Source organism: Mustela nigripes, chromosome 4, assembly GCF_022355385.1.
Source record: "Mustela nigripes isolate SB6536 chromosome 4, MUSNIG.SB6536, whole genome shotgun sequence".
NCBI lineage: Eukaryota > Metazoa > Chordata > Mammalia > Carnivora > Mustelidae > Mustela > Mustela nigripes.
The window spans coordinates 92404976-92426386 of record NC_081560.1 but is presented as its reverse complement, the minus strand read 5'-3'; the positions used below and the strand labels follow the sequence as shown (position 1 = coordinate 92426386).

The following is a 21411-nucleotide window of genomic DNA, read 5'->3' as shown; positions in this document are numbered from 1 at the left end:
TGTAGCTCACGATACATCAGCGTAGGTGAGATGGTGGAACAGTGCAGCATAAGGGGGAAAAACCCAAATTCAAACTGGTGTAAATATACACATATGACCTGTTTCCTACATAAATGTGCTCTGACAGAGTCCCTGGGTGAGGGGGAGGAGAGACATGCCTCTGAGGGCCACACTGTGCCTAAAGCCTTCTGCACGTGACTGTGCACATCACGTCTGGGTCAGGTTCAGGGCGAGGAGGCGAGTTACTGAGAGCTAAAAGCTTCACATGCTACAGACGATTCGGTTAGAAGACCGGTATCCTTTACTTAAAGGTGAAAGAGAGAAGACAGGTCTCGGTATGAGAAGGAGACATCTCAGAACTGTCAATACCATCTGTTACTGCTATTTATTTGTTTCAGAATAAACGTGGTATTTCAACTCACTCCCAGGGTGTCACCCTTCTTACCTCTGCTCAAAAGCAGGCATGGGAGTCAGATGGAAAGTGGTGTAGACAGATACATGTACATGCATGTGTATGTGTGATGGAAAGTAGTGTACACAGGTATATGCATATACACATGAAAGTGTGTGATGGAAAGTAGTGTGTACACAGATACATGTACATACATGTGTATGTGTGTGATGGAAAGCAGTGTGTACAGTATATAAAGTAGTGTATACAGATATACATACATATATGTGTGTGTGTGTTCATTACTCATTATTTGCTCCATTATTTTGGTTTCCTATTAAACAACCCTGATGCGGTTGTCAGATCTCTTTTATCTGAAATGTTTCAAGCACAAAATTGGGCTTGATTGAGGATTCTAACTGAATTAGCCCCACCCCCACCCCCAGTTCTATAGGATCCAATTTTAAGTCGTCTCCAGCACTCAGCACTTAATGACATCTTTCTTTCTTTCTGCCTCTTTTAGTAAAATGAAAGCCAAAGAGCAGTACCGATCTGACACATGGTTAGAAACTGACCACCTGACCAAGGGTGAGTAGCTCAGATCTCAAAGGGACGGGGCTAGGTGTCGCCTAGGTCAGGACCTGCTGCCCCCCACTCTCATGGGTCCGTGTGGCCACGTGAAAGCCAGCTTCCTGCTCAGGTGGGAGCAGTCTGAAATCCCAGGTCAGTGTGTGTGTGTGTGTGTGTGTGTGTGTGTACTCTTGATAAAATGTTGAAAGAGCCATTTTCTTTGGTCTAGTTTAATACGATTTGGAGATTTTTCTATCACTGTAAAAGGTTTAAGTGGAACTACCTTTATTCAGTACCATGAAATAGTTTATAAGAATGCTTTTGTCATCAGTACAACTTTCTTATGTTGCTCCAGTCACTGCCTGATTTTGGAAGGCTGCCATCTGTTGCAGGCTGAGGCGAGGGTGCTCTGGCCGTCTTGAGTTGGCTACGGGTCAGGCTGGGGTATCACATGTCTGTGTGCTCTGAGCTGTCTGAGAGGGTGTGGGGAGAAATTGCACAGCGTGGGGGACACCAGGGAGACACCCAGACTCGCCCTGGAATGCTAGTGACTGTCCTCCCCTTCTGGTTTTTGGAGCACCTGCTTTTAGCCATTTCCAAAAACTTATTAACTCCTTTCCCTTGCCTCTCATTAAGATTTCCTGGACATTTTCCCATGAATCAGGAAGCTAAGAATTGTCACACTCCTTAATATATAAACTCCTTAAATTTTCTTCCACCAAGATAGTATTAGTGATACGAGAATTTAATAAAAATAAGCAGTGAATGCTACCTTTAAATGAGGGGACAGCCTGTGTTTCTAACCGAGGCCATCTCTTGTACAAGTCAGTTAGAGGACGTTCGTATGTCTGAGCTCTCCTTTCCATTTACTGCACGGTTCTGTGGCTCACACTGGACTGGGTCATGAGGGGCTTGCTCCAGTGGACGAATATTCTGGAAGGCAGGGAGCAGGCTCTTAAGAAACTTGAGACAGGCAAACTCTGGAAAGCAGAGTGGCTGTTGAAGAAATACGTGTGGACTGACTTTTTTGTGGACAGTAGATGAAACAGTTAAAGAGAACGCGAGTGCCCTTGTGAAGGTGAGAACCAGGATGGGTTCTAATTCAAGAGATGTGAGGAGGCACTGAATGTGGGAGAAGAGACGCAGAGCATTCGGGTGGGGGCTGGCCCGGCGCGGCTGCTCCAACGTCAAGGCCGCGGTCCTGCTGGCTGCAGAACACCACTGGATCGGTATATCGGGGGCCAAAACACTGATTGGTGGGAGTCCTGATGGGCTTGACATTGCTAAGGAACCTAAAGAAAGAAAGGCCGTATATTATCACCACGCTTTATGAAGTTAACATTTTAACCTCGAGTTTTATTTTACCATTATTTCGTCTCTGAATGCTGCAGAGCAATAAAATCCTTGTTCAGTGTTCTGTGACATTTCTGAACACACTTCCTCATCTGACTATTAAGCGACCGTGTCAAGGGTTTATAGCAGAAAAAGCCACTGCTAGCTCTGTCACTTGCTGAACGCATGCCTGTTAGTCTCAGTCTGTGCTTTTCCATCTCTGATATTTAAGTGGAATTATAATCATACTTCAAGACTTCATTTTGAATACAGTATATTTCAAATTGGTACAATTGGTAGATGATAAAGTATGGAATTTCTTTAAAATTCCTTTGCAGAGGGGCACCTGGCCGGCTCAGTCGGTAGACCATGCGACTCTTGATCTCAGGGTTGTGAGTTCAAGCCCCACGCTGGGTGTAGAGCCTCCTTTAAACAAAAAACAAAACAAAAAAAACTTTGAGGAAAAAACTCACAGTTGGATACTATATTCTGTCTACAGAAATAATATCTGGATACTATGATAGAAGTTTTAAGTATAACTAATTGTTCTGCACCTGCGAACGTTCTTACCACAGATAACACAGGTTAAGAAGTGCACATTAGGTTCCCTGGGTGGGGGGTGCAGTGTGACATTGATTCCCAAAGAGGGGACAGGCTGACACAGAAAAAGTAGCCATCATTTGCATGACTGTGTTTTTGAAATCCCCTCGGGTCTTTCAATAATGTGTTACATTTTATTTAAATGTAATACTTTTGAAAAAAAGAAAGCAAAGGTATGACACGCGGGAATTAAATTCGTGAAAACTTAGATAATTTATTTCTGTACTTTCCTCACAACTTACTAAAAATAGTTTCATTTGCGATGCAGATCTCTAAGATACAGTAAATGTGTTTAATTCAGATGAATAAATACAAACATTCTGATTTAAATATGAATACATGAGAAACCAGACCACCTCTGAAAAATACAGGCTGAGAAGAATTTTAAATAGATTAAGACCAAAAAAGGTATGAATGTTAGTTTTAGTTTGCTGCATAAAGCACGTCTGCCACTATCTTCCAGGGAGTCTGCGACAGGACGCGGGTTTACCCTCTGTGGCCCTCGGTGCCCCGCCCACCGATGCTGTGGCTCCGCACCAGGTAAGCACAAAGCCCCCAGAGCCGGCTCCGCGGCCTTCTAGAAGTTCCTGACATTCTCTGAATTGCACTGTGCTGACGCCCTGAAACCGCTGTCGCACCTGCCCAGCGAGATGCCCAAGGGCTTCTGCAAGCGCACGGGAGAGACCCGGGTGTGGTGGAAACAAGGCTGCAAGTTCATGGTAGGATGAAAAGTTGTTTTCGTCTTTCGAGTAAAATAACCAACACAACATTTCACGTGGTGCACTGTGCCACGTGTACAGAGAAGGGCACCAGACAGCTGTGTCGCCCACGCCCGGGTGCACGTGGAGGCTTGGCTGACCCAGGGATGCTGGCTGCCGGGTGGCAAGCCCTCCCTCCCCACGGGGCGTCCTGCTGCTCGGGGAACTGACTTCCTCACCTCCTGCCACAGGGTTGCAGCCCGTGTAGGGTCCTCCTTCAGAATGCAGGCAGTGGGGCCTTGCTGTGGGCTGCAGAGCTGTGTGTCACCCACACGGAGCACAGTGTGTCCTGCTGTCTTTCCGCTCAGGGGTCCATTATACAAATATGGTGGAGCTCCCGTCCCTGTTCCATTGTGCAGAAAACTCTGGGCATGTGTCTGGCTCCAGTCAGGAAACCAGGAACTGTATTTGTTGTTTTATTTCATTTTAAGGGTTTTTTAAAGAAAGAGAAAGAGCGTGAGCACGCGTGCACAGGCGGTGGGGAGGACAGAGGCAGAGGGAGACAGAGAACCTTTAGCAGACTCCATGCCCCGTGTGGAGCCCCACGCTGGCCTCAATGTCACAACCCTGAGATGATGACCTAGGCAAAATCAAGAGTTGGACACTTAACCAACTGAGCCAGCCGGGCACACCATGTATCAGTTATTTTGACAGACACTTTATTTTATTAATTTATCTTAAACAGCCTGATTTAGGTGTAATTGATTGATATACAGCTGATGTGCATATTTAATATATGTGATCTGACACACAGGACTGGGAAGCCACACCAACCTAACAGATGTACCCATCACCTCCAGAAGCTTCCTGATGCCTCTTTTTCATTGTTGTGTAAAAACAGTTAACATGAGAAGCCCTCTTCACAAGTTTTAGGTGCACAATACAGTATCAGTATCTACAGGCACGGTGCTATGTGGCAAATCTCTAGAACTTACTCATCTTGCAAAAATGAAGTTTTATGTCTTTGACTGACATCTCCCCATTGTCCTCCCCTACTGAGCTCTCTTGACCACATCCCACTGTGCGCTTCTGCAAGTGTGACCGTCGCTGATTCCTCATCTAAGTGGAATTGTGCAGTATTTGTTCTTCTGTGATGGGCTTATTCTACTCTGCATGTCCTCTGGGTTCATCCATGCAGTAAAGTCATTTTACAACAGAGGCCTGATTAAACAGGCATCAGAGGACTAAGGCAAAAAACCAGTGAGGCAACACCAAGGTAGGAACTGCAGGGAGAAGTTACCATCTCTGTGGCTTGCGAGACAAATGGATGGGGTTGGGGTTCAGAACCCAGAAGCCTGGAAGCCAGGCTGCTTCACAGTCACCGAGTGTGGAAGGGAACTGCAGACTGGGCCAGTGACCCTGGGAGGTAGAGCTCTGTGGGCGATTCTAAAATCATTGTGCCCCAAGCAGAGCAAACACCCGAAGTCAGAGATCTTCGACGCTAATTCCTGGGGATTACTCTGGTCCCCCTACCATGGTAGTCAGCACAGAGCTGGGGCACACCGTGGGCAAATGACATTTTGGCCTGGGACTGTCTCTCAGTAGACCCAGTGGTCCCTGTGTCTAATCTGTGGTGAGGTCCACGGTCACTGAGTGCATGCTGGGAATAAACACACTCAAAAACTGTATGAGCCATGCATGACCCCCATGGCCTGGGGCAGCTCCTTGTGGGAAATTCTCTCAGGCGGATTCCAAGAGAGCCTGAAGATCCCTGCCACCTGCTGCACAGATGCTAGAAAATACCCCCTGCCTTAGTCTGGGCAGGGTGAGAGAGAAGGAGAGGGACAGTCAGCTCCCTTGGCTAAGTCACAATCAGTGGACTCTGAGTGAATGAGAAGGGAGACTACCCCCAGTGGACCTGACCTAGTCAAGCGAACCCTCGCCACGAAGTTCGTGTCAGAGAGACGTTCCCCTTGACCTTGAAGAACTCAGCCCCTCTGAGTTTGACAGCTGCAAGGAAACAAATTCTGTAACAACCAGGAGAGCTACAGAAGGAGCCCAAGCCTCAGGTGACACCCCAACCCTTTCCAACGCCTTGATTCCAGCCTTAGGAGACCCTCGGTAGAGGACCAAGCTCCGCCGTGCCCACCAGGCTCTGGGCCCAGCACCGGGAGCGGACAGACAGGTTCTGTTCGAGGGAGCGACAATGCCAGCCATGTTGCTGTGTGTCAGCGAGGGGAAGCGGAGACGAGCAGTAGAGCCCAGGGGGTCCTGTGTCCAGGAACAGGTGCAGCGTGCAGCATGAAGACCGACCGAGGCCGGTGGCTCGTCTCCAGGGTCCCGCACTGCCCGCCTGCTCTGTGCAGCAGCACATGGGCCGCGCTCGGTGCGAGAGTCTACTGAAACGTCATTACACAGTGACTTCAGTGGCAGCTGCGGCTGCACATCTGGTGCCGCTGCCGGAGAAGAAGAGCTCACCTGCTTCTTAGCTGCTGCCTTACAGATGTTTTTTTCCCTTTTACACCAATTGCTAATTTCCATTTTGTAAGCATATTAATGATCCCTATAGCTGCTTTTTGGCTGGTAGGAATTATAAAACAACATTAGTTTCCATACATATATCTATTTCAGAGATGTTAAAATGTAAAAAAAAAAAAAAAAGTACAAATTATAGTTTGTAAAATACGGCCAATGAAAACCCTGAAAATAACTGCAGGGAAAATGCGGCATGCCGTACTCAGAAAATAATCAAACAGATCTTCCAGAAATGAAAATTATATGGACATAGCTGGCAGGAAAAATGTGCAGAACAGACAGAAGGGAGAATTAATGAATTATAAGACAAATCAGAACAGGATGGAGACAGAAAATTCTAGAAAATACAGTAGAGACGATGAACATAGCAGGCGTGAGGGGAGAAGTTCTAAACAGCATTTGGTCCAAGCTCTGAAGAGTGAGTGGAGATAACAGAGCAATAGTTGAAAACATAACAGGGAGACTTCTTCAGACTCAGGAGTAGATCCACAGACTCAAGAAGCTTAGCAAATCCCAGGCGTGAGCAATGAGAACAGCAATGAGAACAATGAGATCACATCCAGACACATGCATCTTATGTCATCCCGAGTGCAAAAAGAGAGATTGCCTAAACCCGATGGCAGGTGGCAAGGTGTCAGAATCATGAGAAACTTGGAGAAGAAAGACCTACTCAAGTGCCGTAAGGGCATCGCTGGCGACCTAGAAACACAGCAGAAGTACCTTTCAAGAATGAGGGTGAATTTCTCTCATGTACAGACTAATGAGAACTAAGAGAAGAGAATCTGTCAGCGACACAATCCCACTGAGAGAAATTCTCGAGAAGGTACTTCGGGCAGAAAGAAAGTGGTCCAGAAGGACGGGTCTAGGATGAAAGAGTCGAGAACAAAGGTGAACACATAAGCAGATGTAAATGAACACTGCCTGACTGCAACAGTGGACACAGTGTCTAGAGGACTGCAGAACAAAACAAGACGAATTTAACCTGTTAATTCAGGAGAGGGGTTAGCAAATCTACAACATTCTAACATCTGGGCATTGCCCAGGAAGGAGGGGAAAGGCTGGATCACATTTGGATTTGCAAAGTTAGCAGGGTACGTCTTAATTTCCAGGGAAACTACAAATAGAATAGGAACAGTCTGATGAGGTTCAAAGGCAGAAGGAGCACTCACGGAGTCAGCTAATCTAACAAGACGAGACAGGAGAGGCAAGGAAACCATGAACAGAGGGGACAGATGGTGATCAAGAACCAAGACGGTGGAAAGACATCTCAGTAACCACTAGCCAAACTGATTACAAGAGACAGAAACACTCCAGGGACAAAAAAGTACCGTCAGAATAGATACAATAAACTCTTAACACATACTACATACTGTTCATGAGGAAAACCTCTGAACTTAAACTAAAGAAGGTTTTAATGTCAATTCGACATTAACTGAAGGGAGGCTGAGATCACTATATAAATAATCATAAAACCCAACACAAAAAGTATTATTGGCAGTAAAAGTCACGTGATTATATAATGAAAAGCTACTTTTACCTAGAAGTCATACCAGTTTTAAATATATACGAACAAGTAGTGTACCTTAGATGTATATAGTAAGAAGAAGTAGACAAATTCTCAATGATAGGGAATTACTCAGTAATTTATAGGAAATATTTGAATAAAATGATAACAAAACTGACCAACAAATACAGGACACACAACAAATGCTGAAAGCACTTTCTTCTTAAGATCTCAGAATTTTTTTTTTTAAAACGAGCAGACGGACTACAAACTAAGGCTCAACAAACATTAGTGGGTTGGACTCATGGAGAGTATGTTCTCTGAAGGTGAAAGAACAAAGTTAGAGTTAAGTATTTTAAAGATATATGTTAGGGGCACCTGGGTGGCTCAGTGGGTTAAGCCTCTGCCTTTGGCTCAGGTCATGATCTCAGGGTTCTGGGATCGAGCCCCGCATCAGGCTCTCTGCTCCGTGGGGAGCCTGCTTCCCCCGTCTCTCTCTCTCTCTGCCTGCTGCTCTGCCTACTTGTGATCTGTCTCTGACAAATAAATAAAAAAAAACTTAAAAAATATATGTTCAACTCCTACGTGCAAATAAAGAAATACATTTTTAAGTAAACCAGGAGTCAAAGGAGAAATTCTAATAGAAGTGAGAGGACAGTTTGGACTAATAACAAAAACAGCGCACTTCAGTATTTGTGGAACGCAGCTAAAGCAGTATTTACAACACATGCATAGCCTTCTGTACATAAAATTTAAAGAAGAAAGCCTGAAAAATTAATGAGCTAAGCATCTGTTTTTAGAAGTTACAGAAAAACAGAAATTTAAACTTGAAGAGGGTGGAAGGCAAAAAAGTAGTAACTTAGAAGCAAAACTTTATGATATAGAGAAAGTACCAAAATAGAAAGGAACAGTAAAGCCAACAGTTTCAACTTGGATAAAACCAATAAAAGTGACAAAAGCATGTGATGGTTCACTGAGAAACAAAAATGGGAAGAAAAGGCACATAAGGCCAATATAAAAAAATGATTAAAAGGACATCATATCTGACGCAGATAGTTAAAGATAATGTAGTACATCCTAACTTTGGACCATTTCAAAATATGAAAAACGTGTAAGAAAAATTTGGACAAATTAGAAAATATCAATTATTCAAATCAACTCCAAAATGTGAAAAGCCTGAATATTCCTATAATTATTAAAGAAACTGAATCTGTTGTTAATTATCTTCCCACGATAAAATTCTAGGCCCAGACAGCTTCTATCAAACATTCAAGAAGAAATGATTCCAATCTTCTGGAACTCTTCCAGAGAACAGAAAAGGAGGAAATACTTCCTGTGATGGTTAGTTTTGTGAGTCGACTTTACTGGGCCACAGAGTGCCCAGACGTTTAGTCAAGACGAGTCTGTGAGGGTGTTTGGGATGAGACAGCAGTTGAATAGAAAAGATTGCTCTACCCAGTGTGGGTGACCTCATCCAATCAGTTGAAGGCCTGGATAGAGGGCATACACTGACCCTCCTGTGAAAAGAGGGAACTCCTTCTGCTTGACCAAATGGGCAGGGCATTGGTCGTTTCTTGGACTTGAATAGAAACACTGCTTTTCTTTGGTCTTAAGCCTGCTGGCCTTTGGTCCGGGACTGACACCTTATAGCTTGCTGACTGCAGACCTCAGGACTCTGCAGCCTCCATCAGCAAGTGAACTAATTCCTTTCAATAACTCTTTGTATGTTTACAAAGTTAGGATGACACATATAAACATATGAAGATACATAAACAAATAATATGTATGTTTATTTATTACGAGGAAGCAGCTCACATCGTTATGGTAAAGAACTGACAAGAGACAGATCTAGATGTACTCCCCCCGTCGGATCTGTTCCTCTGGACAGCTCTGACCAGGAAGGATTTTGAGGCCCAGAAGTAAAGTCTCCTCCAACAAATACTTAGAAATGAGGAAGTGGCTTTGGAGCTGGGTGATGGGCGAGGCCAGGAGAGGCTTGCAGCACAGCCAGAAAAAGCCCGGACTGCCAGGAAGGGTCTGTGAGTAGATTATAGGCATTCGGGTGATTCTGGTGGGAGCCGGGAGGGAACGTGGGGAGCTGGGTAGGAGGCCTCCATCTTCTTAGAGAACAGAAATCATCACGGCAGAGTGCTGGTGGGATACGGACATGAAGGGCTGTTCTAGACAGTTCTCAGACGGAAAGGAGGGAGAGCTTACTGGAAAGCCAAGGGAAGACAAACTTTGTGGTAAAGGAGCAAAGAACACGGCTGAACTGTGTTCTAGGGTTTTGTGGGGGGCAGAACGTGCCCTGTTGGGCAGAGGGGACTTCGAGGCCAAGTGCTGGAGGTCTGGCTTGGGTCCTCATTGCCGCGAGAGGAGAGGAATGAGTTGAAAGAAGGACTTGTCCAGCAGCCGGAGCCAGAGGGGAATGCACCCTGCGGAGGGGCAGAGACTCCAGGGGAGGAGGCGGCCAGGAAGACGGACCAGATGCTGAAGCTGCGCTGTGGGGAGCCCGGGCTGCCTGGGGCCACGGTAGCGGGGAGGGGGGTGGCAAGGAAGGATCCTCTCTGGGGAACTTGGACGGAGCCTGGCCCTGCCTGCGCGCCTCCAGCCTCTAGAACTTCTACCTTCGTCCGAGGGTTGCTTCCACTCTCTGCAGGCTTGTCTGAGGCTTGGACGCACAGGATAGACACATTGAGTGTTGGGCAGGGAAGGACAGTGTCCAGGCTCCGTGGAAATGAAGATTGTATCAGCCGAGAAACAGACGACTCCCGGGAGCAGCCCGCTCTCTGCTGGAGCACACGGGGAGTGAGGACTGACCGGGAAGGGAGCGAAACGAAGCACGAAGGGAATCTCGTCAGGGTCATGTCACCGTCACGTCTTCGGTTACACGGATGCTGCTGTGCCGCCTGTTCTCTGTTGTGTTGCTGAGGAGATAAAAAACCTTTTCTTCTTGACCCCATTCTAACCCTGGATTTAATAGACTATGCTTCTGCAAACTGAAATAAAACATTTTTCACATTAAAAAAGAAAAGGAATCAGAAACTAGAACTTTAGGAAATTCTTGAGCCCGTGCATAGTGCTAAAAAGGAGGAAGCTTTTTCGGAGAACACTGAGGGCGTGCCTGTGTCACCATTCGATAAAGACGTCAGGGCTGTGACTCAGGATTTAAGCAGCCCTGTCGGCAGGGGCCAGGAACAGAGACGGCGATCAAACAGCAGAGAGGCTGCCGGTTTGGAGGGAAAGAGACAGAGCCGGCTGCGGGAAGGGAGGACTGGATTGTACAAGGCTGGACCACAGAGCTACCAGGCTGTGAACGTGCACTGTTCCTCAGCAAAGGGGAGAATGACCTTGAGGGCAATTCAGAGACCCTAAGGGCTGGGGCGCCTGGGGGGCTCAGTCAGTTAGGTGTTTGCCTTCGGCTCAGGTCTTGATTTCAGGGTCCTGGGATTGAGACCGGAGTCGGGCTCCCTGCTCAGTGGGAAGGCTGCTTCTCCCTCTTCTCCCCGGCTCGAGCTCTCTGTCACTATTTCTGTTTCTTTCTCAAACAAACAAATAAATAAATAAATAAATAAATAAAATCTTTAAAAACAAACAAGCAAACAGACCATAAGGGCTGACCCTCTCACCGCAAGCTCAGGGACAAGGCTGCGTCTGTCCTTGGTTTCAGAGGGCAGAAAAGCTACAGAGCACCAGGTGGCCCTGGGAAGGGAGGCTGGCACCTCGGTGGGCCTGGATGGGAGGACAGGGAGCCAAACAGGTTGATCCTCCAGCCTTAAGATGGGCTGGTATCTGCCTGTTTGGACTTGCTCGGGACCTGCCACTCCTTCCTTCTTCCCCGTTTCTCCCCTTTTGGAGTGGCAAGGTCTCCCCCTGGGCCTGTCCCACCAGTGTATTTTGGAAGCAGTAACGTGTACTTTCAAAGATTCCCCGCTGGAGAGGAACTTGCCTTGGGACGAATCTACTTCCAATCCCTCCCAGACCTGATTTAGGTGATTCTGAGACAGGACCTCGGACTTCTGACTTAGAGGTGGTGCTGAGCAAAGGCTTCCAGGGATGCTGGGGTGAAATGCAAGAATTGTGTGTGTGAGGATGTGAATTTTGGGGGACCGGGGACAGTAACTATAAAACAAGTTGTGTTCCCCCACCCCCCAACCCAATTCTTATGTTGAAACCTTGATGCTCAATGTGACTGCATTTGGAGATGGGGTTTTTACAAGATTATTAAGGTTAAATGAGATAATAAGGTTGGGGGCTCTACTCTGATGAGCTTGGAGGACTTCTCTCCCTCCTTCCCTCCCCTCTAACTACCCTCCCCACTCCCCAGTGAGAATGCAGTGAGAATGGGGCCACCTGTAAACCAGGGAGAGGCTCTCATCAGAACCCCACTGTGCTGACCTTCCTCTTGTCCCCCAAGACACAGTACTTTGTTCTGGCAGCCCTAGTTAACTAAAACACGCCCAGATCACTCTCAGTGGCTAATGTAACTTCGTGAGGACACTATTAGAAGGAAAGATTACAGTCTAATCTTACTACAGTGAAAAGAATTCTTTTTTAATTAGTATTTTATTTTATTTTATTTTTTAAATTTTATTTATTTATTTGACAGAGAGCGATCACAAGTAGGCAGAGAAGCAGGCAGAAAGAGAGGAGGAAGCAGGCTCCCCGCTGAGCAGAGAGCCAGATGCAGGGCTCTATCCCAGGACCCTGGGATCATGACCTGAGCCGAAAGCAGAGGCTTTAACCCACTGAGCCACCCAGGCGCCCCTAATTAGTATTTTACATCTGCTGTGGAAAATACAGGTTTTTGTTTTAATTGAGAACATAGCCTTAAGTTTTAACTACAGATTTAAACAATTGTTGAGGGTAAGCCTATAATAAGGATGCTCCCATGGTTATTAAAGAAACTTGTATACAACCCGGCATTTTGGCTGAAAATACAGACGCATTTTCAAGCTATAGTTCTGAATTTTAACAAGGACATGCATGGTTTCGCCTGTGCTGATGGCAATGGTATTCCTTGGAGTGAATCAAAGATAACAGACGTTGTTTTCAGTATGTTTCATTGTTATTGCCCAAAGGTAGAACATCTTTGTGAAACACCAAATCTGACCTTTTGAATGAGCCTAGCTAGACAATGGAAATTCCCATGATGCTGAACACGAAAAATTATTTTGAAAAACTGCTGAACTGAATCCAGTTATATACATAAAAAACTAAAAGCCAAAAACCACAATCTGGCTGATTTGGTGCCAACCCAGTAAGGCAAAGTTCAACACCAGAAAATGAATCAGCATAGCATATTAACAGATTAAAAAAAAAAAAAAGGTCTGATTTCAATAAAATCATAAAAATATCTTATAAAATTCAATATCTTCTTTTTTAAAAAAGATTTTGTTTATTTATTTGACAGAGAGATCACAAGTAGGCAGAGAAGCAGGCAGAGAGAGAGGAGGAAGCAGGCTCCCTGCGGAGCAGAGAACCCGATGCTGGCCTCGATCCCAGGACCCTGGGTTCATGACCTGAGCCGAAGGCAGAGGCTTAACCCACTAAGCCACCCAGCAGCATTTAGGAACAAGATAAAGATGCCAGTTGTGACTATTTCTATTCGATGTAATATGGAGGGACTTTTCAATGTATTATTAGAATTAGTAAAAAAAGTTTAGCAAGATGGTTGATTTGCTAATATATATACATATAGAGAAATACAGAAATCAATATACAAAAGTCAGTATGTGGAATAAATTTTAAGTATAGAATATACTGCAACTACCATGTTGATATGCAGAAATTGAATGGATTTCTATATCAGTTGAGAAATATGTAATTACCCTTTTTAAAAACAGACATCATTAATAATAGCATAAGAAATCGAGTATTTAGAAATTACTCTAATAGTAGCTACAAGACCCCTGGGAAGGAATATTATAAAATTGAAAGGAAGGGCATCTGCAAAGGCCTGAATGAAATAGGGCAGTGCTTTAGTCCTAGACTGAGACTTGACACTGTAAAGATCTCAATTCCCCTTAACTGATCGTGTATCAGTTCAACCAACATTCTATCAAGATTGAAGATTCAAAAGACTATATCAAGATTCAATAAAATCCTGATAAAAATCCCAATTCCCCCCCCATGGAACTCGAAATGTACATGGAAACGCAAAAGACCAAGCAAGAAAGAATGTTTTTGAAGATGAAATTGGCTGAGCTTGCTCTATGAAATGTCAAGATGTTAAAGAACGACAGTAATGCGGGGCACCTGGTGGGCTCAGTGGGTTAAGCCTCTGCCTTCAGCTCAGGTCATGATCTCAGGGTCCTGGGATCGAGCCCCGCATCGGGCTCCCTGCTCAGCGGGGAGTTAGCTTCTCCCTCTCCCTCTGCCCCTCCCCACAGCTCCTTCTCTCTCTCTCTCTTAAATCAAAAAGATCTTGAAAAAGAACCACGGTAGTTGAAACAGTAGGGTACTGGCAAACGCGCAGACACACAGACCAATGGAACAGAACAATATCTAGAGAAAAAGGTACAAAGGCGGACGACAGAAACACAAGGCTCAGAGTGGACAAAGACACTTGCTCCTGGACAACAGGCGAAGGCTTGTGTGCCGAGTCTGGGAAGAGCCTGCGCCAGAGAGAGAAAGCCGTCCGCTCAGCACGGGAGGGGCAGGACACTTCCCAGGCAATTCACAGAAGCAGAAATCCAAAGACAATAAACACGTGAAAAAATGCTAGACCCCCTGAGGCACGAGACTGCAGGGCTCATAAATGCTCGGCCGGCAAGCGCTGGGGGGCCCGTGGGGGCCTGAGGCTGCTGGGTGCCCTACCTTATGCTGCGGTGGCCTTGCTCCTCTGTCCAAAAGTACAGGAGCTTCACGACTGACAAACCCAGACGCTCGGCCGCTGGGCAGTGAGTAGAGGAATGGTGGGGTCTTGTCATACGATGAATTCCAGCTGAGCAGCACAGACGACTGAGCCACTGTGGTGCGCACCGCACGGACGAGTCTTGCCACCTGGTGTCGAGGGATGGGTCACTAGGTGACCGGCTTGAGGGGGCCCATGATGGAATGGGCATCAGTGAGTCAAGGAACTCTAATAACGCACTGTATGTTAAGTGACTGAATTGAATTAAAGTTTAAAAACCCCACGGCATTGAGTGAGAAAGCCAGGCACCCAGGAGCACAGGCCGGGAACAAATGAGACTACAGCCCCCCTCAGCTCATTGGCAGGGGTGCCCTCTGCTCTGCAGGCCTGGGGCAACTCAGCTGGCAGCACCACTAGCAGAGCCCGCGGTCACTTCCCGCTGCCAGTGCTGGTCGGACTGGCCTCCGTGGTTCTCGCTGGGACTGCGAGACTCATCTCCGCACCAATCTCCAGGGACCTCTGGGGACTGAGACTGATCACTGACAGCCCCGGAGAACACGCATGTGCCCAGAGCCACTTTTTACTGGCGAATTTAAAGCACAAGCCTAGGAATTAGGGTGTGGGGAGGGAGAAGCGGGGTCACCCAAGCGGTCAGGTGTCTAGGCTACCCAGGGCTTTCTGAAAGAGAAGCCCTAACCCTGACGCCGGTGGGGGGAGTGGGGAACAGTCTAATTCCTGCTCATGTGGCTCCTCGCTGTGTGCTGCAGCTGGAGGTATGATTATTCGGGATGGATGACTTTTGAAACCGAGGCCTCCGCAGTCCTCGCAGAAAGTCAAGCATTTAAATTAGGGTCAGAGATCTCCAGACAGGCACTGACCCTCTGCAGGGTTAGGGATGCATACTTAATGTGGCAAACTTCTAAACAAATGCAAAGAGGTGACTACTGTGCCCAAGAGGGTTTCCTTTAGGGAGGAGGGAGGTTGTGACTGGGTCGCAGGAGTGGCTCCCGGCCGCCAGCGTCCCATTTCGGATTGTTAGGGTACGGAGTCGACCACCCCTCAATTAGACAGAGAACACTCTCGATAATGCAAGTCACACAGCGAGGTTTATTTCCAGCTAGCTGGGGTCCAAGTATCCACCCGGCGCAGCGGGTTTCAACAAGGACCCCGAGCACTCAAAGCCAAGGGTTTATATAGCATTTTCAAGGCACTTCTTCATAGCTACATACATATGCACCCCACTTTGACAGTTTAACTTTGTTTAACCTTTTGCCACACCAGCGTCACCCTGGCGTCATCCTGGCTGTTAAGCGAGATTTAGGTTTAGAGGAAATTTAACTTTATTTACATTTCCTTCTGCCTCAGCCTCCTTCCGTTTTATGGTGCAACCTTAGGCCTTGAGGAACTGAGCCCTTTGTCACTGGAAATTGGGCCATTGAAGAGATAGCCCTTTTTGTTAATCACCAGGACATTTGCAAACCAAGGGAGACTCCTGTCTTGCAGGATTGTGATCTCTGCAAGTTAACTATTTGTTTTTCTTTAACATTTGGTCCCTATGGCACCATTACCTAACCTCCCTGGTGGTATATGATTAAGTTGTTTTTTCAGGTTTTAGCTACTTTCTCTCATCTCAAGTTACGTGTGCCCTGTGGGCTGGTTAGGGACGCTCAGTAAAATGGCTTCTCGGCCTTCAGGATGGCCATTCTTATGCTAACCCACTCTTACAGTGCAAGGTGCCAGCTTTTGCTTTGCCAAGATGGCTGTACTTATGTCAGGGCTAGACTCGAGGTGGGTACAGCCTTGTTTTTCTTGGCCTTCACACCTGCAGCTGATTTCTGGGACTCCCCTGGGGGAGGGGAGCAGGGACTGTAAAATAGGTCCTTACAGGATGTCCAGCGGCATGCTCCAGGATGTGTGCATCGCAGTGATTAACATTCTGTGACTCAGGCCCTTGCCCTGTATTTGCTGCATCTCACGCTGATAACACAATTCTCTGAACAAAGAGAAAACCAGTGTGGACAGAACGGCCGGCGAGACAGAGGGTGAAGACCTGCGGTGAAGATCAGAGGCTGGGAGGGGGGATGCAGGGCCGGCCGAGAGCGAGGCGGGAGGCCCTGAGTTTCCTGTGTGCCCTGTGATGACCGCAGGATGAGCACGGCGCACGAGGGGCCCTGCCAGGCGTTGCCAGGCTTTGAGTTCCAGTCTTCAGCAACAAGCCCAAGGACGTTGTTGGGAGCCTTGCTGATTTCTTCACTATTAGCCACAGAGAAAACGAGATTAATGAATAGGAACTAATTCACAAGCAGATTTCTGAATTCTCCACGCCAAAAAGGCACCCATCAAGTACTACGTGAATAGTGCGTCCTATTTCACAAAAAGGGTCACACGAATTAATGGCAGAAGACACTGTCTCCAACTTGAGAAATGAAAAAACCAGGACATTTGGGGATTTAAGCCATGTATCTGAAGCGGCCCTGAACGGAAAACAAGTTCAGGAGTAATTTACTAGCAGAGAGCGTTGCTTTGCGTATCGTCAATGATTTCTGCTTCTAATTACTCGGCCCGACTGAAGAGCTTGTGGTTTGTTGCCCAAGAACATGTTCATGATAAGGGGCTGGAGCTATAGGCAGTGAACGGGGAAGAAGTAACCAGGAAGACACGGGCTAGTGTGACGAGGCTTGTTTGCACCACCTTCCTGGCCCCAGATGTCCCCTCTCTAGTGACAGGAATGTCCTCCCTTCTCCTGGGATAGGGAGGGCACCTTTCACAGGGAGAAGATTGCCTGCTTTCAGGACAAAGGAAGGTCAGACTGTCCTGCGCGCACTGACTCTTTCTCAGGTGCCTTTAATTCAAAACATCCGTATGCCTGAGTGGGACACCTGCAATAGATACCCGTGGGCAGAATTCTCTTTAGTTTCTAGTCCACGTTTCGGTTACCCACTCTGGATGGAATCCACTTTTCTTTCGACTTCTTAGCACTTTCTTTTCTCTTTCTTCCTTCCTTTTAAAGATTTTACTTATTTGAGAGAGAGTGCACACGAGCAGGGAAGGGCAGAGGGAGATGGAGAAGCAGGCTCCCCACTGAGCAGGAAGCCGGATGCGGGACTGGATCCCAGGAACCCGAGATCACGACCCCAGTGGAAGGCAGACGCCCCACGGGCTGAGCCCCCCAGGTCCCTGTCCTGGTGTTTCCCAGGGGAAGGGCAGGCGGGAGCATGTGGAGCAGCGCTCGGGGCCGTGGTGGGAGCAGATCGCTCCTGGCGGCGGCGTGATGGCAGCAGCCTCATGTGTTCAAACATGTCTAACAAAAATGCTAGAATTACAGCCGCTTACTGAGAAATACTGTAATGTTCACGGTGGACATTAAGAACCATGAACTCTAAACACTGAGCTCCTGCTTTTCGTTTTTTTTCTAGACAGATCCGGTTGAGAACATGTTTGAACAGAACCTCGAGATCAAGTTCTACATCAGTTCTGGACCCGCATCTCTGTCCTCACACAGTGGAGACGAAGCCAACCCCGTTAAGGTGCCACCTGGGAGAGCTTGGCTCCCACCCTGTCGGCGTGTGACATGGCAAAGGGAGAACGAGCCCCGGTCAGACAGACGGCGCCGTGTCTCTCCTCATGGAAAGCACTGCGGGGCCGGCATGGTCTCTGGTCCCTTAGCGGGTCCTCAGGTTAACTGGTGGCGCTGGGGGATTTGGTGCTCACAGGAAAACTCTGCTCCTCAAAGCCTGTGACAGACAACACAGCCTCCATGGGCTCTTGAGGAACAGCAGCTTGCGACTGCGTCTGCTCCGAGCACTCGGGAATCAGGGTAGAGCAGGAACCTGCACTGGAGCATCCAGTCCAGGGCTCGGTGTAATTAGTAAGCTGTAAACTATCTGTAATATATGCTTATGTAAACATAAACATAGCTGGAAATATTTTCTCTTCTTCTATACGATGGCGCGTAAAACAACGTTTCATTAGCTCTTCCTTCACGTTAATTAGAGACTGAGTCTCTGCAAGAGAAAATGTTTCCTGCAGAAGGTGAAGGGGTCGGTGCCTCTCTGCTCAGGCGCTCCCTGCTCAGAAACGCTGTGCCCCTGCACCCCGGTTAATCTGGGTAGGGGTTCTTTGCTGCCGGCTTTGGGGCCAGGGGCTGGGCCGGAGGCTGTGTGAGGCGTACGTGTGGTTTAGTCGGGAAGGCTCCAGTGTGGCCTCTAGTGGTGCCAGACCTTACCTGCAAATTCTGCTCTGCTTGGAGTCTCCAAAATTTTGATGACCATTTATCTTACTGGTTTAAAAGTTTAGTGACTGAAGCTTTTCTATCATAGAGAAATAACCCACCATGAATCCCCAGGTCTACTGCCCATGAGGCAGCCAGTTTTGTATCAGATAGAGAGACGAGGATGAAATGGAAGGCACTGCCCGTGTGACTGGCACTGTCCTCCCCCTGGGACGCCCCTGCCCCCACCGCTGGGGACTGCTCAGCCGGCATGAAGCACGCGCACACGGAGTCCCTGCTCCTGCACAGCGGGCAGTGCTGAGACGCCTCCCTTGCTCCGAGTGGTGTTCCGGCGTGCCTGGGCCCGTGCGCTTAGATCTACAGGTCGGTTCTCCTCTGGAGGCGTGTCTGGGTTCCTGCCCTGTCTCACCACTGCAGTGTCTCCATTATAGTGAGCCTGTCTGGGCCCCGATGCTTCTACGGTGTCCCCTCTCCCCAGTCCAGGGTCTCAGCCATCTGCGGCCAACCAGGCTCCCGAGCAGGTGACCTCTGCCTGACAGGTGCTCAGGATGCCTGACAGATGCTCAGGAGGCCCCCAGGCCCCGAGCCTAGGGCCTACAGCATTCAGCTCGTGTCATCTCATCCCACGGACACTTCAGCACCCCCCGTATCACAAGATGAAGGGAAGGGATGGGACAAGAAGATGTTTTGGGGGAGAGAGAGAGACCACATTCACCTAACTTTTATTACAGTGTATTGTTCAAACTGGTCAAATTTGTTATTGTTGTTCATCCCTTACCGTTCCTAATTTATAAAGCAGACTTCTTCACAGGTGTGTATGAATAGGAAAATGTATTTATGTATATAAGGTTTGGTACTATGTGTGGTTTCAGTACCCACTGGGGGGTCTGCTTACATACGGGCGAGTTTGTTCACTATTTTCACATACATGCGTATTTTCAATGTAAAATTTTGGCAACAGAGTGCTTTAATTCCAGGGAATAGTTGCAGGTTTTATGGAAGCTTTGCAGGTACGGTATGAATTTAGTTTTCCTAGCCTACTTGTAATTTACTATTACAAAATTATTGACTATATTCCCTATGTTGCACTTTTCATCTGCATGAGTTATTTATAACTGGGAGTTTTTATTTTTTATTATTTTTTTAACTTAAATTCAATGAGTCAACATCTAACACATCACTAGTTTCTGATGTAGTGTTCAATGACTCAGTGGCTGCGTGTAACTGGGAGTTTGTATTTCTTGGTCCCCTTCATCCACTTTATCCATCCCACCACACTTCTCCCTTCTGCCAACCACCAGTGTGTTCTCTGTTTTAATTCAGAGATATTTATACTCACGTCTTCTTTATCCCTTCATACTGGGGGACACTTGTGCTGCTTCCATGTCTTGGCTACCGTAAATAATGCTGCAATAAACAGAGGAGTGCAGATACCTTTTCAAATCAGTATTTTCACTTTCTTTGGGTCAATACCCAGCAGTGGAATTACTGGATCACATGGTACTTCTATTTTTAAATTTTGGAGAAAGCTCTGCATTGGTTTCCATAGTGGCTGCACCAGTCTGCATTCCCACCATGGTGGATCTGGGTTCCCTTCTCTCCCTATCCTTGTCCACACGTATTTCTTGCCTTTTTGATAATAATCATTCTGACAGGTGTGAGGTGGGAACTCACTGTGATTTTGACTTGCATTTCCCTGATGATGAGTGATATTGAGCATCTTTTCATGTGTCTGTTGGCCATCTGTGTGTCTTCTTTGGGAAAAGAAAGTGTCTATTCAGGTCCTCTGCCCATTTTAAAGTCAGATTATTTGGCTTTTTGGTGTTGAGTTGCATGAGTTCTTTATATATTTTGGACATTAACCCTAACTGGATATAGTATTTGCAAGTATCTTGTCCCATTCGGCACGTTGCCTTTTCATTTTGTTGATAGTTACCTTTGTCGTGCAAGTTTTAAAAAATTTTGGTCTACTCCCAATAGTTTATGCTTGCTTTGTTTCTCTTCCCTGAGGAGACATGTCCATAAATATGTTGCAGGGGGTGATGTCCAAGAGATTACTGCCTATATTTTCTTAGGGTTTTTATGGTTTCAGGTCTCACATTTAGGTCTTAAACCCATCTTGAATTTATTTTTGTGTATGGTCTAAGAAAGTGGTCCAGTTTCATTCTTTTGCATGTAGCCGTCCAGTTTTCCCAACCCCATCTGTACCATCCTTTTCTTACTGAATAGTCTTGGTATCCTTGTTGAAAATCAGTTGATTGTATAAGTGAGGGTTAATTTCTGGGCATTTCATTGGTATATATAACTGTCTGTATGTCAGTACCACACTTAGCTTTCTAAGTGTGAGACCCCCCCCACTCCAAACTCTGTTCTTCTTTTCAATACTGTTTGGGCCATTTGGATCCCTTGAGAGTCCATATGCCTTTTGGGATAAATTTTCCTATTTCTGCAAAAGTGTCTCTGAGACTTTGATAAGAACTGCACTGAAACTGTGGCTCATTTTGGGTAATATGGACATCTTAACAATATTAATTCTTCTAATACATGAATATGGGATGTTATTCCATTTATTGGCATCCTCTGGATTTCCTTCTCCAATGTTCTGTAGCTTACAGTGTACAAATTATTTGCCTCCATGGTTAAGTTTATTCCTAAGCATTTTTTTCTTTTCCATGCTATTACAAAGGGGGCTTT

The 21411-nt window shown here is 46.7% G+C and overlaps 1 protein-coding gene across 1 annotated transcript in view; it reads left to right on the top strand.

Moving 5' to 3' along the window:
- The first annotated feature begins 6768 nt into the window (after positions 1-6768).
- LOC132016354 (serine/threonine-protein kinase MRCK alpha-like) overlaps positions 6769-21411 on the top strand; it is a 53620-nt gene continuing 38977 nt past the window's right edge. The window contains exons 1-3 of the mRNA XM_059397590.1: positions 6769-6861; positions 9914-10162; positions 17903-18013. Of these exons, the coding sequence (XP_059253573.1) occupies positions 6769-6861; positions 9914-10162; positions 17903-18013 (453 nt within the window). The remainder of the gene's footprint in view (positions 6862-9913; positions 10163-17902; positions 18014-21411) is intronic.